General features: G+C 33.2%; 1 protein-coding gene across 1 annotated transcript in view; it reads right to left on the bottom strand.

Moving 5' to 3' along the window:
* The window catches only part of LOC117121311 (protein bicaudal C homolog 1-like), a 38,200-nt gene extending 32,462 nt beyond the window's left edge, over nucleotides 1-5,738 (bottom strand). Inside the window, exon 1 of the mRNA XM_033266455.1 lies at nucleotides 4,630-5,738. Within this exon, the coding sequence (XP_033122346.1) occupies nucleotides 4,630-4,828 (199 nt within the window). The 5' untranslated portion in view covers nucleotides 4,829-5,738. The remainder of the gene's footprint in view (nucleotides 1-4,629) is intronic.
* Nucleotides 5,739-15,898: the final 10,160 nt, after the last annotated feature.

A 15,898-nucleotide genomic window follows, 5' to 3' on the forward strand; every position in this document is an offset into this window, starting at 1 on the left:
GTAAATTAATTACTTACTTCCTGTCACTGCTTGGTATTTTTGTTTTTAGTTTTTTCAATTTACTTGATCTTGAGAATGGCTGTCTCTTATACACATCTTAATCGTGTCCTTGTAATCCAAGCTGACTTTACCGTTAAGCAAGTTAATTTACCGTTATTCTAGTAAAGTTAATTCACTTAAGCCTTTATCTAGCTATAATTGAGTGGTTCACGTCGTACTTTAACTAGTTAAGTGGATGTGTATCTAGATAAAAGTTTGACATGAACCAGGCTATTGAAACGAACGAGTATGTAAACTATGTAATTATGATTTAGTTGAAGATGAGTTCCATTTTATTTTACAATGTCCCTTTTATGAAAAATTAAGAAAAGAATATTTACCACCATATTATGTTAACTTTTCTTCAATAGAAAAATTTACTTTATTAATGTCCTCTAATAATCAAAATATATATTATAACCTTGTCAAGTTCACTTGTCTTTGCATACAAAAATAGAAACCATTATTTTAATAGCCTACCCATACATAGAAGCTGATTATTTAATGAATTTTGTTTATATTGTATTTGGGCCAATGGCCTACCGGGTATATGCTTAATAAATGAGGGCAAACAAAAAAAATTTTTTTTTGGCATAATATTTTAATGTTCTTTAAGTATTTATTATATAGTACAATATTATATTACTGATATATAAATGAAAAAAATATTTTTATTATTACATTTCTGTGTATTAAGGTATTATAAATCATTACTACTATTTTTACCTAAATAACTATATTCAAATTTCTATAAATAAATTATATTATAACAAGTTAATCGTGACGTCATCACTGCTAATGTTATTTGCCTATTCCCTACAATAACTTTTCACATAGTGTACACTTGGCTTGATTTTTTTTAAGGTTGGTGTGCAAAAAAATACCTCATTTTTCATCACTACGAAGATATCACACACTGCGATGAAAATTGAATTGTAATTGAAAATTACTTTTGTAAAACAAGGTTAATTACAACCTGAAGAAAGTTACTTCAAATTCAATATTAGTATGAACAATTAAGGAATTCCTTGAATTAATTGACCCTAATAAACTAAACTGAACGTTTAATGGGAATATTCTAGACCAATTTTTAAAGACTTAAGGAACAGAGTTAGATGTAGGCCTACGGCCAGGCAGGAGGCCACCGATGCCGCCTCCTAGGCCATAGCCTTGCCTAGTTATGAAATCATCGCACGACTTTACCTGTCTGCACCGACCAATAAGTGACTAATGTATTCTCTCTCAAATGCTTTAAGAATTGTTTATACAAATTACAATAGTTATTCATTGTATCCGTACTGTACTGCTGATGTGCAACGTCACTAACTCTGTGAGTTAATGTGTACTACAGGAGCACAAATCAGCACACGCACAGCTCAATGTAAATACGCACACAGTGTACTGATCATATCACTATAGCAACCGATGACTGCTACAACAGTTGATTTATCAAAACTAACATTAAAGATGGTGATTGACTTATAAAGCAATTAGTAGAGCTGCTTGCATATCACACTAGCGGAAAATTATTATACTTATGTTAGATTTATTGCATTCAAGATTTCCCTTCGGGCCTTGCAGGCCCTCAGGAAATTTTTTCAAGCATTAAATCTAACCTTCGCATAATAATTTTCCTATAGTGTACTATGCACAGCTCTATTAATTGCTTATTAATATTGATATTGTGCTAAAATTAAAAATACTGCATAGCAGATCATCTTTAAATCAGCAAAAATTTCATTAAAAAAAAAATGAAGAAAATAAAATCTTTCAATGATTTAGTCAATAAATATAATTTTTGAAGTATGACTATGAAAATAATTGCCTCGCTTATTGAAACCACAAAATACTGAATAGAGCACAGATCAATGTCCTTATCTCTATGGTAGGCCAAGGTTGAGTGGCGCACCTCATCCTAACAAAGCAGAGACTTATTCATAGACTATACCACCGCCTTCTGCCACTAGTGTTTAAATTGCCTTCATTCTGTTACTATTCACTAACACTAAGCCTCAGTCATTTGTCATATGAATGCTTAACCTGGAAAAATGAGCTCTCTAGCTACAACTTATAATACAAATATGTCTGTCTGTAACAGGTATTTTTAAATTAGTGATTATTAATATCCATTTTCTTCAAAAAACATAAATTCAATGCTTATAACATGAAGAACTATATAACTATAGCGTAAATGTTCCTATATATAAGCGCCACTGCAATTATAGTTCCAGGGGTTTAGTGTAGCACCTATATGAGAGCGGTGTTTATTCGAGAGCAGTGCTTATAACAAAAAATTATTATGGTAAAACTGTAGCATGTATTGTTTATTGCAGTGTTTTTTCAAGAGGCCCTTTATGGAACATAAGATATAAACAAAACAAATATTACACATCTGTTTGTCACTCCATTAATATGTATTCATTATATCCAGCTTGTTTTTATGTTTGTCCCCTCTGAACAACTTGGTTTTCATATGAAACTTTGAAAACATTACATAAAGTAGGAGGTCTCCATCCAAATAAAGACCCCTACAATTAAGACCACTTTTCTGTGGTCTCCAATTCTCAAATGTGATTTTTTTAATTATTTTAATTAAAGTAGCTAAAACCCATGGTGACCTAGTATCAAAACTGATTTTTAATTGTATTATTATTTATTATAGATCCATCATCCAAACTGTGAGCTAAGTCTTGACTTGTTATTTCCTATACCTTTATGCATTGATAGATGACAATACAGTAATCCAATTTACAGTGCATTCTTATTTCATATGACAGTCTAATTTATACTTACAGTGTAATGCTTATTTGGTCATTTTAAGGATTATTAATTTAGTCTTAAATAATATATATTATGATAAGAAGCACTTATTAAAGTAAATACTAAGAATGGGTTGATTCTCTGGAGCACATCCAATATTTAGTGATTGAGGAGACAGAAGCCAATAAATCCATACCTTTTCATGAACAAGACAATATAACCATCAATTTAAACCACAAAAACGAATAACAAATTCTTTTATGGCATATAGACTCTGTTTACACTACAGAAAAAAGTTTAATCTGTTTAAAGACACATTTGCTATTGAATCAATCAAACATATCTTTCCACACTGAATTAATTCTGGTGGCAAATTATTCTTAGGCAAAATCAAATCAGCTGTAGTTCATTTTAAGGGGTAGAGTTCAAATCAATTACAACTTTAGTTGAATTGGAAAGTCATAATTAAATTATACTCAAAACATTATTAAAGCAAATTCAATTTTACTTTGTCATAACTGACATGCATGTTTTCATAGTATGGAAAGTCGGGCAAATTAAGGCCAAATAAAATTAATTGTTAGTTTCATGTCCGGATTTGAAATTATTTTTGGTGAGGCTGTACTGAGGCTATTTACTACTATCCTATTGTTTGCCTTCTTATTTTCTTCTTTTTTTTTTTCATAAAAGAAGTAGAATTAAACTTTATAATACTATTCTGCCATGTTTCCATCTCACCTTAATTAGGCTTTGACAACAAGTTTCAGAAAATATTTTTATTTTCCATGGATTTTTTTTTTTTTATAGCAAATAGTATATTTTTTTTCATGAGGCTCCAAAATTTGATGAATAATTGGTTTTGTTTTTTTTTTTTAAATAACAAAGAGTAAACTTTTTCATGAGGCTCCAAAATTTAATGAGGACGGTAACGTGAAACTAACATTAATTTTAATTTGGAATTATTTGTGGGCGACGTTTTCATAGTCATAGTCACTGCTAAGGATACAACTATCAAATTCAGTCGGCGGATGGATTCTAAACACAAACTGACACATACTATACGTAAATCCGGTCAATTTTTATTTAAATTTCTTTCTTAAGGAATTCCTCCAACTGTATTTCATTTTTGTCAAAATATTGTTTTTGGTTTAAAAAAAAATTGATTGATGAAATGGATTGATTAATTAATAAATTAATAAATTATTAATTGATTAATAATTAATTATTTCTGCAGCTAAGATATATTATTTAGGTATGTTAGATTTGGACCACAAACACAGGTCCTGCTTCCTTTGTTTCTTTGCACTTAAAAATAAATTGAATGTATACCTATGTTTATAAGTCAAATAAATAATACCCGATACTTGTAGAACCATTCAATGTTTGGCTAAATGAATGAGACAGGGGAGAGGGAACAAACAGACGATCAAGCAATCTATTGCCTTGCTAATTCTGAACCCCATATTATGATAGCAAAGACCCTGGCTGGCCAGAGAGAACTGCCTCTTCCCACAAGTGTAGTTTGTAGTCTTAGTTTTATCATGAAGGAATAGGTTTTATAAGCAATCAATCTTTAATAGTAGAACCCCTACTTTGGGACACCCCTAATAAAAGGGGACACTTTATCAGCCACGAAACGCAGGAAAGTAGGCTTATATTTTTTTTAACAATCCCTATTCAGAGGACAACCCCTAATACGGAGACATTTCTTTGTCCTGTAGGTGTCTTCATAGGGATTCTACTGTACATTGACAATTATGATTATTTCTACGAATATACTTAACAGATGAGGCAAGTTGCAGGCAGAAAAAAAGATAATCCAAAACGAACCTTGACCCTGAGGAATTTCTACATCATCAACTGTATCAGCGACTTGTTGAATAGCAGTTTCTTGCGTCGCCTTAAATGCATCATCAACTTGCTTTTCACATGTCCGACAAGTATACATAGCCTCCCATGGCATATAGTTGTAATACCAATACGTGTAATCCAACGACGACGCCATATTGGAAAAACAGTGTGGCATCATCAAATCTCTGTAAATTTAGCCAATCTGTTTGTTCACAGCAATAGCGTAACAATTATCGCAACAAACAAGATTACTTTCAAACATAAGATCAACACTTCACTCCGATTTCTTCCTGTGCAATCTATCAAGTGACAAGTGAGGTGTTGCTTATCATTCCAAGGTACCACTGAAACTAGTCATTATTGTTGTGCTCATATTTAACATCAACCATCACCCTCGACCAAAGCCTCTATCTTTTAATATTGACAAAGTATATCTTCCTGAATTCAACAACGTGCAAGTCATGAATTAATGGAATACCAATGGTAGAAAGTACTTTAATGTTTAGTCAGTTCAACGTTTATCGTAGACCTGTGACGTGATTTGCAATTCTCCTTATTACAGCCTTGTTCAAGATAAATCTTTCATTTTACTTGCTGAAATTTTTGACAATTATCAGAGAAAGACATTCTGTTTGAAACATTCAGCACTTAAATGCATACCAATACCATCAACTCATTCAATAACTTGAAGAAGGAAAATAAAAAGATATAAAAAATAGTATATGGAAAATAACTTAGCATGCGAGTCCATGAAGTCTCTCTGAGAAAAACGAAGACATTACTCAAATGCTAGCAGTACTCGTACTAATCATTATAACGCGAGTTGAATTGTCCAGTATAAGCATACAACACTTCCACATGCTAGTCATCGCACAACTGCTTGGAAAATCAGATCAAAACACTTCCCCAAACTTGCAAGCACTGCAATAGTGGTAGATTCCGCTTTATGTAGGCCCTACTTGACAACTGGCTGGATTTACATAAGTACAGAGAGTTCATTGTTGGTTAAGGGATGTACAGGATGACAATATGCTTCAACCAATAGGTACTCTGCGTTTACAATGAGTGAAGAAGCCTGATTTTCATTGTGTAGTTGCTGTGTAACAATAGATAGGAAATAGTTACCAATGCCTCAGGACATATCGTGGACTCGACCATTATCAATACAGGGTAAACATAAGACCGTTGTCATAGAAATGGGAAATTTAATCAGTCACGGTTGACTAATTTTGGTGGAGTATTCAGTGAAGACTCAAAATAATATACCAGTAATCCTACTACACTTTGTGATATCCTTGAACGTAAGACAAATTTCATTGAATTTCATTCACAAATCAAAAAAACATTATTCTTATAATTCTTCCTCAAAAAAGAACACTTTCTCTAATTTTCAAAAAAACAAAATAAGAAAGAATAAAGCAGGAACTGCTTTTATTAGTCTTGCTAAATAAAAATTTTAATTCAACTTTAGGCACAAAGCCAAAGATAAAATGCCAAGCAGCAAATGATCACTGTGTAAAGTGGCAATCCCTTCGCATGAAAAAACATAAACAAAAGATGCTCTATATAAACTAAGTCTCATTATGGAGTTATTTTTGGTAGTGAGAAGAAATCCTGCTACCATGACAAGAAATTGAACCCAGGACACTGGGATTGAAAGGCAAGCAACTTAACCAACTAAATCTTTTCTGGTTTAACATAGTTCCATGATCTTCATTTAGAAAGACATAACGATAATTAGTGTTGCACTAAGTCTCCTTCTTCCTCTTCCTCTTCCTCATTCTCAACCAGTTGCGTATCTAGGAAATGGTGGATGGCCGAGAAGGGACCGATTTTGCGTGAAGGTGGAGTAGGGCTTAATGATTAAGTGAGGGGTGCTAGGTTGCACAATAAGGTGATATGAGGTGATTTTTTAACTACTAGAGCATAATTTTTTGCATCAGACATATTTAATGGGGGGGGGGTGCATGACTAGGGAAAGCAAGCTTTTTGGGGGCTGCACCTCTACTCAGCCCTAGATACGCCACTATTCTCACCTCTTTCAAATTACATGATGTCCTATATTAAACATGTTTATACTACTTGGAAGTAGCTCTGTTCTTAATTTATTTATTTATTTAAAAAAGGTTTCTAAAAGGATTTGAACCCAAGATCCTGCAATCAACCATGAACCTATAGCTCTATTATGCTTTACAAACTGTTTCCAAATGTAATGGTTGTCAGATTTTCCAAGAAGTGAGTAAACTTTTAAACCTTACAACTCTTTCGTACAAATTTAATTTAATAAATGTAGTGGATAATGACAGATTGATAACCTATCATGTCCCAAGTAGTTTATGTTGGTTCAGTTCCAACCATATGGTCCGCAAGTTGCAAACATCTATCAACTATAAAAATACTGTAGTCATTTGGGAAAATGTGTTTACAAGTAGGAAAGTAAATTTAGGTTTTGATGGATAAGGGTTATACATCAGCTAGGGACTTGGTTGGTTGTGAATGGTAGAAGTTTGGGAACTTATGGGGTGTAACATTTTTGTATATTCACTTCAAAAAACAATAAAATAACTTCAGTTGAATACTTCAATGGCTGTTTTTTCCAATGCTCAACAGTTATGAAGTATAGTAATTATACTACTTATTATTATTTCTTATTCTGCAAAAACTTTTTAAAATTGATCTTTAAGTTACAGGTACATCATGTTACTGTGGTTTTGGTTTTGGTATCACTCTCACTGAACTATTTTATATTTGTTTACTTTGCTTCCCAATATTACTAATCATTACAACCACACTGAGAAAAATGCAAGATAATTTACCATCTCAACCATAAACATTAATCTGGTGATTCGTTCAGGTAAACATGGATTCATTCTCATAGAGTTTAATGGCCTTATCGTTAGACATGCTAACTACTAATTATGAACAATACTGGTCTATTAATGTAATATGAGTCAGGACTTGGTCTATTCAAAGGTAGTATAATAGCTATTTTTATTTCTATTTAAAAGCATCATTCTCCAAATACTTACATCACCTACAACAAAAGCCTTATGTGTGTTTTCTAAGCAATGGTGAATTCGGAAGATTATAACTTTGAGGAGGACTGGAAATAGAGGATTAGGGAATAATAGAATCAAGGAGGTTGACTGCCAGGCTCTTAGTATTCATCACTTGGAGTTGACCCTACTCCCTGCGTCTTGGTGTTTGACCCTAATTAGGACTTGGGTTTGACTACTATGGTCTTGGTGTTGACTCTACTAGGGAATAAGCAACTCTCACATTATCGCGATCTAGCGCTGTGACCGTACCGACCTGCGGTCGCATCCGACTGGAGGTAGGACCTGCCCTCTTGTCATTTATTGGCGGAAAGTAATAATGGCCACTTTGTGTCTTTGTTGTTGAAACTTGGGTCTTGGTGTTGGCTATTAAGATCTTAGTTGAAATTGTTATGGTCTTGGTGTTGGCTACTAGAGTATTGGCACGTGGTGGTGCTGACTACTACGGGTCTTGGTGCTGATTACTACAGGTCTTGTTTTTGACTATTAGCATCTTGGTGTTGATCTTGCCGTGCTAACTAAGGATTTGGCACTTTGTGTTTTGATTACTTGCACATTGGTACTAACCCACAGGGTCTTGGTATTGACTACCTGAGTCTTGCTGTGGGGACTACATGGGACTTGTTATGTTAACTAAGGTCCTGAAGTACTAACTGAAAGGTTATTGGTGTTGACAGCTAGAAATTGACTGCTACGTTGACTACTGGTATTGTGATATTGGTATTGACTGGTTCTTGGTGTTGACAGCTATTATCTTGTTGATTGTTAGATTGACTACTAGTGTTAGGATATTGGTGTTGACTAGTTCTTGGTGTTGACAGCTATTATCTTGTTGATTGTTGGGTTGACTACTGGTGTTAGGATATTGGTTTTTCCTGTTTCTTGTGTTGACTACTGGTATCTTGGTGTTGATTGTTTAAGTTGACTACTGGTGTTGGGGTACTGGTATTGCCTGTTTCTTGGTGTTAACTACTGGTATCTTGGTGTTGATTGTTTAGGTTGACTATTGGTGTTGGGGTATCGGTACTGCCTGTTTCTTGGTATTGACTATTGGTATCTTGGTGTTGACTATTGATATCTTGGTGTTGATTATTTTAAGTTGACTACTGGTGTTGGGATATTGGTATTGCCTGTTTCTTGGTGTTGATTGTTTTTGCTGACCCGGGTATTGGGATGTTGGTGTTGTCTGGTTCTTAGTGTTGATTGCTGGTATCTTGGTGATGAGTATTAGGATGCCACTGGGATCCTGGTGGCAACTGATAGGTGTCAAACTTGGCAGGTTTGATTTTGATCACCACTGATGTGTTGCTATTAGTATTGAAATTTTTAATAGTGTGTGGATCAACTTCTAAAAAAATTATATACTTTTCCCTCAATAAAACAGTAAATTGGATTTATTCAGATCAACCTACAAAAGTCCAAAACAAAAGGAGAGTAGTGAATTGAATTGAACCCAGTGGCGTCGAGAGGGGGTTGGGGGAGGGGGTCTACTGAGGGCCCGGACCAAGATGAAAAATTTTCGGGGTAAGAACAAAATTTCCATAGGGCCCGAGCCCAAGCCAGGATGAAAACTTCTGTTGTCAGATTTAGGAGGACACTTAAATTGGGGAGAGGCCAAGTGGGGGTCCCAAGTGAAGGGGGGGGGGGTGTGAACTTAAAAGTAATTAAAAGACACCTCAGAAGTCGGGAAAGCTCATTTCTACCATGTGAGGTGTTGCCCCGGGGCCATTACTGGCTCTCGACGCCACTGATTGAACTGGGTACCAAAAGTTAACAATGAATTTCCATGGTTCAGCGCACACTCTGTGCCTACCTCCAGTTTAGCCGACAGAGGAATGATGCTGTAACAAAATACTGAAAGGGTCTACAAAGAGAACTATGGATGTTTACATTTTTAATGTGTGAAAATGTGTGGAAACGGATGAATTTCCTACTCACTTCAAGCTATTACTGACCATGATTTTGTCAGTTTTAAATTTATAATATGTAAATTAAAATAATTCAGAGTAATATGCATGTCAATTGTTTTGTAATCAACAATAAATTAAAATTTAATGATATGTGGGATGAATGCAAATAGAATACATCCAACTATTTCTGCCTTGTTATTAATAACTCTACTAATTTCAATAGACTGGTAAATAATAATTGTAATATTATACTGCATAAATGGAGAGAACCATTAATATCTTATAATATTACAGTATATAGAAATCAATAATTTATTTGTAATTATACCATTAGATCATATGCATGTTCAGTGGGCATAACAAACAAATTTTAAATCTTGAGGATGTCAATGATACCAGCAAATCAATTAAAATAACAGTGTCTTGGTACAGGTGTAATATTATCCCATTTTAATTAAAAAATGTTAGTTATGGTAATTGATTAAATATGTTAATATGGTAGAAATAATTTTCATTAATATTCTCTACACTTTATCAGGAAACAACCAATGCCGAATTCAAGGTCAAAAGCGATCAATTTGAATAATTTGAATTATAAATTTCAATGCTCCAAAGTATTCATTTCAATTCAAATTAATTTATTCATCCTCAAATACCTATTTATAAATACAAGTAAAATAATAATGAAGTAGAAACTAGAAATGGTGAAAACGAAACACCAAAAGAGATTGTAAAAAAGATGTTCTCAAAATATGAAAATAGAAATTCCCATTTTGTTTAAATGAATTTGGGGGTTAAAATAAATTTTAAATTACCACCTATCTATGAGTCATCCAAACTCAAGGCTTAAAATGAGTATTTTAAACAAACTACTGGCATTGAACTTTGGGACAGTTATACCAACATATTGAAGCAGACATGTATTGTTCAATTTTGACCACAACAAAGGCTTTACCTACCTTCCATATCAATGGATAAGCTTTATTCTTTCCAGATTTGAAGAATACAGTTAGTTACTTAATAATTGTTCTATGCATTACTCCCTTGTCAACAAACAAGTTACAATGGATAGGCTGTGGACAAGTATCCTGAGGTACGAGAAATGTAAGACTCAAAATCCTCACTTATTATTGTTGCATAAAGAACATTCCCAGGTGGGTACGTCATTAAGTACAAATTCAATGTTTAGAATACGCCCGTTGAAGATGAAAAAACATCCTCGATTTTCCTTGTAATTCGCTGTAAATGCTGCATTGCCTTAATAACTACACCTAGATGTACCCTCTGAACACAAGACACATGCGTGGTATGGAAACAGAAATACAAACTCTACAAAGTTAATACAAACATTTTACCACACAAAAAGGTCTACCAGGCATCTTACATTTTTGAACCAATAAAAGGAAGTTAATAAATCACTGTTAATATATATCTAATAGCATGGAAATTAATGTCTAACTCTGTCATCTTGAAAAGTAATTGAAATAAAGTAATTTCTATCCTTATTAATCGATCAAGACAAAACCACACTTTGTAGCTATTTCTTTTACTTATTTATCGGTCGCTGATAATGTGAATAAATGGGAAAGTGGTTCTTAGTTATATTTACATATTTAAATTTATAATTATACCTATATGTTTATTTGATGCTATTCATTATCATTCTTGCTGCACTTGTTTTCTATTAGTCTGCCTTGCCTGTATGTTTTTTATTCCATGCTTTTCGTCTTTGTCCTGCACTTTTTTTATTTTATTTATTTTTGTTTATTTCCTTGAAAATGTGGCCAATTCCCTGTAAAAGCCTAACTCAATTATTGGTGTCTCCCCAACATTCTTCATTTTGTTTTATTTTCTTCATAATTTGGTGAATACTGAAGCAGATGAGGAAAACAGGCTGATATGAAAGTTACATGAATAAAGACAATAAAGAAACAATTAAAGAGCCCACCAAAAGTTCCCGGCAAACTAGACTTAGCCTATGCCAGCTGTCTAAAAGTGGTTTTGTATCTAATCACTAAAACTTCAAAAGTTTGGTCATCCACAGCTTATACATCAAGATTTACAATACCTATTATAAACTAACAAAGCTTTAGTGAATCTAACAACCGCAAATATATCAAAGAGGTTGGGAATTATCTTGCCATTCTTTTAAAGAACAATTGCAGCATTGTTGAGAATACTTTTATAATTTTTAAGCATCCTGTTTTTTATTTAAAATTCTTTGTTGTTCATAAAAGGCAATCATATCTGACACAGACTGAAACCCTGTGAAATTTACCTTATTGTACTTCATAATGGTAACAATACTGCTGTCACTTTAAATGGATTTTATTTGACAGACTTATTCTCTATCTGAATATAGAAATCCATTCATAATGTTGATTTTTAATTCAGAATTGTCCAAACTGATGAAAGAAGCATGATGAATGCTATTAATAACAAGGAAAAGCAAAGATTTCCTATCGAGAAGTTTCATGGCGGCATGTGGAATAACAATAGTTTTTAAGTGAAATGAGTGCTAAAAATTTCAATGTTGCCTTCTCTTTGCAGTCCATTTATAAGTTATCGCATATGAATTTCTAGGCCTTGCTTACAGTAGTCTAGGCTTCATTCCTGTTAACCAGCGCCGTTGAGTGAGATTTTTGTGCGTTCAGAGCTTGGCTAACAAAAAAAAAAAAAAAATGGCTAACAACAACAAAAAAAAATCGCAATGTGAATGTTTTTTGCACATGCGATGCACAAAGTCAGAGGCACTAAATTGAATTAGTGATTGATCGAGCATAGGAAAATTGCATGCAAATGAAAGTGATGACATCACAACTCACTTTAATGACCAATATTTTAGAACTATCTATGCTTTGAATAATATTGGTCAAGCCGTTATAACCATCATAATTGTCTTGATACAGTATCTATTTAGTTCTTTTAATGTTGCGATTCCAATACCGACTCATGGGACAGGTTGCCCCAGGAACACAGGCATAAGCTTCTTCTTACTTTAAGGTCATTTTTACATTGTTCTAAGAAATATTTCAAACAAAATATATTTTACATTTTCTTTTAAACAAACTGGACATTGACTCATTTGCTCTTTATTTTAATAAATCTTTTAACAATATTGATGATAATAGTACTCTGCGATTTAAACAATTTTTTAATGAAGTTTAATATATTACAAATTTTTATCATTATCATTTAAATTATTATTATTCTTGTGATTGTGAGATTGTGCCCTCTATATACAGTATATTCCAATATTGGCATGCTTAACATAGTTAGGGACGTCCTGGTTACGACATTAAACTCCATCCGGTCGAAGCGTCGGCGACTAAACTGACAACCCTCTCAAATATGTCTTAGTGGCTGCTGAGAGGAGGGTGTTTATGGTCACCCAGCAGCAAGAAAAACCAATAGCTGAACAAAGGGCGGATGAGCTCCTCGGAGTCAACAGCCAACCATTAATTAGTTTAAGGAATAGGAGTAGTTTAGTCTCATTGTTATAATTTTTATTATGATTATTTTAAATTTATTTTATTGTTATTATTGTATTGTTATTTGCTTTTTCTCAGTTGGCCTATATTATTTCTCTGTAAATCGCATAGGGGCAATGTGCAATATGCGCTATATAAATATAACATTATTATTATTATTATTTTTGGTATTTTATATTGTTTTATGTGGAGACACTATTCATAGTTTGATTCAGTTCGCAGTTGGAAATCCTGTCTCGGTTGTTTTGGATCCTATTAATTGTTTTACAAGACAAATTAAATGAAACGAAAACATTGCCTAATCCTCGAGGCCAGTACCACAAGGAACCCTTGTGAAATCTTGGCAACGTTGTTACCAAGATTAGTGCATCAATCCTAGTTACAAGTTACATTTGGTGAAAGTTTTTAAAATAATGTTCTTAAATTTAATTAACATCATAATCCTCATCTCTGAAAAACGTAGCTCCTTGTTACACTTTTTACTATCTGGTTCCATTGCTTTCTGTCAGACACAAAGCTGGTTATTAAAAAGGGTAATTTATAATGGGTTTTCTGCCAAGGAAATATTAGATTGTTGTGGTTTTGATGTTTGCTGAGGGGGTAATGAAGCGATAAATCAAAGCTTTATCTTGTACAACGAACCAAAAATCATCAAGTGATCAAATCTCCACAAAAACGAAACAAAGTATTACTTTTCATGAATTTTAATGGAAAAGATTTTAATTAATAAGCACTCTATTGTGCTTTTAAATTTAAAGCTAACAATGGTTTGTTAGACGAAATTTCCGATTTCCGTTTATTTTTAAACAACCATTGATAACTAATAATTTTCATAAAATATATTAATTAAAATAATAAAATACAATAAGTATAATACTGATACCAAATTTATTTGTCATATTATATTAAAGTAACATTTTTCATTATATAGTGTAGCTTGCTTTAATTCATCTTTTAATTATTTTACAAATTGTTTAAAAACACCCTTAATACTTATTTAGTCTGCACATTCTAAATTTTCAGTCTCATATTGCATCCCCCTTCCACCTTCCCAAACATATAGACTTGAGTAAGTATGATGCTATTATTTCTGTTCAGTAAACTAAATAATATAAAGCACCTACTAGAATACCATAAGTAAAGGACACCCTCTATAGATAATGATACTATAGAGGGCAGTATTACTAATAAAGATGATGACAGATTTTAGGCTATTAACATTATTAATCTTTTTGCACCATACATTTCGTATGAGTGCCACTGTATCGAAAAGTGGATCCAATAAACTAAAATTGAACTTCTAATCATTTGATACTATTGACCAATATTCCTCCACTACATTTTCATGCTCATCTCCTTCCCACATTATGCAGTGTCAGAAAATTACAAACCACAAAATCCTAATGATTAGGCCTTTCATTTTCACTAATAAGTGTCATGTGTGTTGATAATTCATGACTCTAGTAAAGATGCTTAAATTTTAGCATGCACATTATGTAAATATACCTATGTTCATTCCACACTCACGGCACAATGCAATCCCACAATCATGGTAATCTTTGGGCTTTTCTTCATTGCAAGGAGGTACTATAGTTCTTTTTGAAGATTTTACACAGATTTTTAACGGAAGTATGTGTTCTCATTACGTTCTATGGTACAGTATGTCTAAGGAATATTTTAGTGGGTATGTCAAAGGGCATATCCAAGAATTATGTCTATAGATGTGTCTATGTGAATGCGAGTACCATATCAATTTGAATAAACACCCAGGGCATTTGTTGTTGAGAAGGGTTTTTGAGGGGGTGTTATTCGAGGGGGGTGTTTATTTTTTTGGTCGAATAAATAAGGTACAGTATGTCTAAAGGTTGTTAATGGGCAAGTCTATCAGTTACAACAATGGCCTTGTCATTGGGTGTGTCTACAGTACAATAACGAAGGATATATTTTACATGTACTGTACATATATCTTTGATTTAGTTAAAATAATATGATTGAAATATTAGCTCCATGTTATACAGTACACAAGTAAAGGAAATATTTCAAGCTCATACTAATTTCACTGTCGTCATGCAATTACTTTGAAACGCAATATGAATACTACTAGCTACACACCACATCACTACATGGTGTAACACTGAAATACCATTTGCACTTTGTTCTTGTGTCCTGTTGCTATAATGACCGATATCCTATCATTGTAAACTAGATGGTTTGATCTTTACCTGGAAGTACTGACCTCATTCCACAGAGACACCAGGGTATCCCCTTACAGGGTGCTATCTGGGTCACTCACACGCACAGGTGGGACACATTGTTTATGATATCAGAAACGGTGTGTCATTATATGAAAATCACCTGACAATTTAAGATATTGCTTTCTCACAAACCGATGTCATATAAGTTCACAAACTATCTTTCTGCTTTAGTAAAACACGAACATCCTGAACTCGCATACGTGGAGTCAAGGGGCCCAACGTTCAGGTCCGAAACCAGGCATGGATTTGCGAAATTAGAAGCGATCGCCAGCAAGGAATTGAGGAGTTCATATAGGTTGGAATTTGATAACCGTAGTGGTACAATATAATGTATGTTTACCATTTTTTGCCCTAAAAACTGAAGAAAAAATATTAGTTTCTCACTTGTAAAATTCCGACATCTACAAACAAATTTAAATTGATCTCCTTGCTACTTGAGCTGGTAAGTAATTTCATTGCTTCTCTTTTATAACAGAGGCACAACCGTAAAAGATGTGAACATGAAAATACTGCTTTAGAACAGGGAAAAGAAAAAA

Source organism: Anneissia japonica, unplaced genomic scaffold, assembly GCF_011630105.1.
Source record: "Anneissia japonica isolate Jap-2015-1 unplaced genomic scaffold, ASM1163010v1 scaffold131_len961581_cov171, whole genome shotgun sequence".
NCBI lineage: Eukaryota > Metazoa > Echinodermata > Crinoidea > Comatulida > Comatulidae > Anneissia > Anneissia japonica.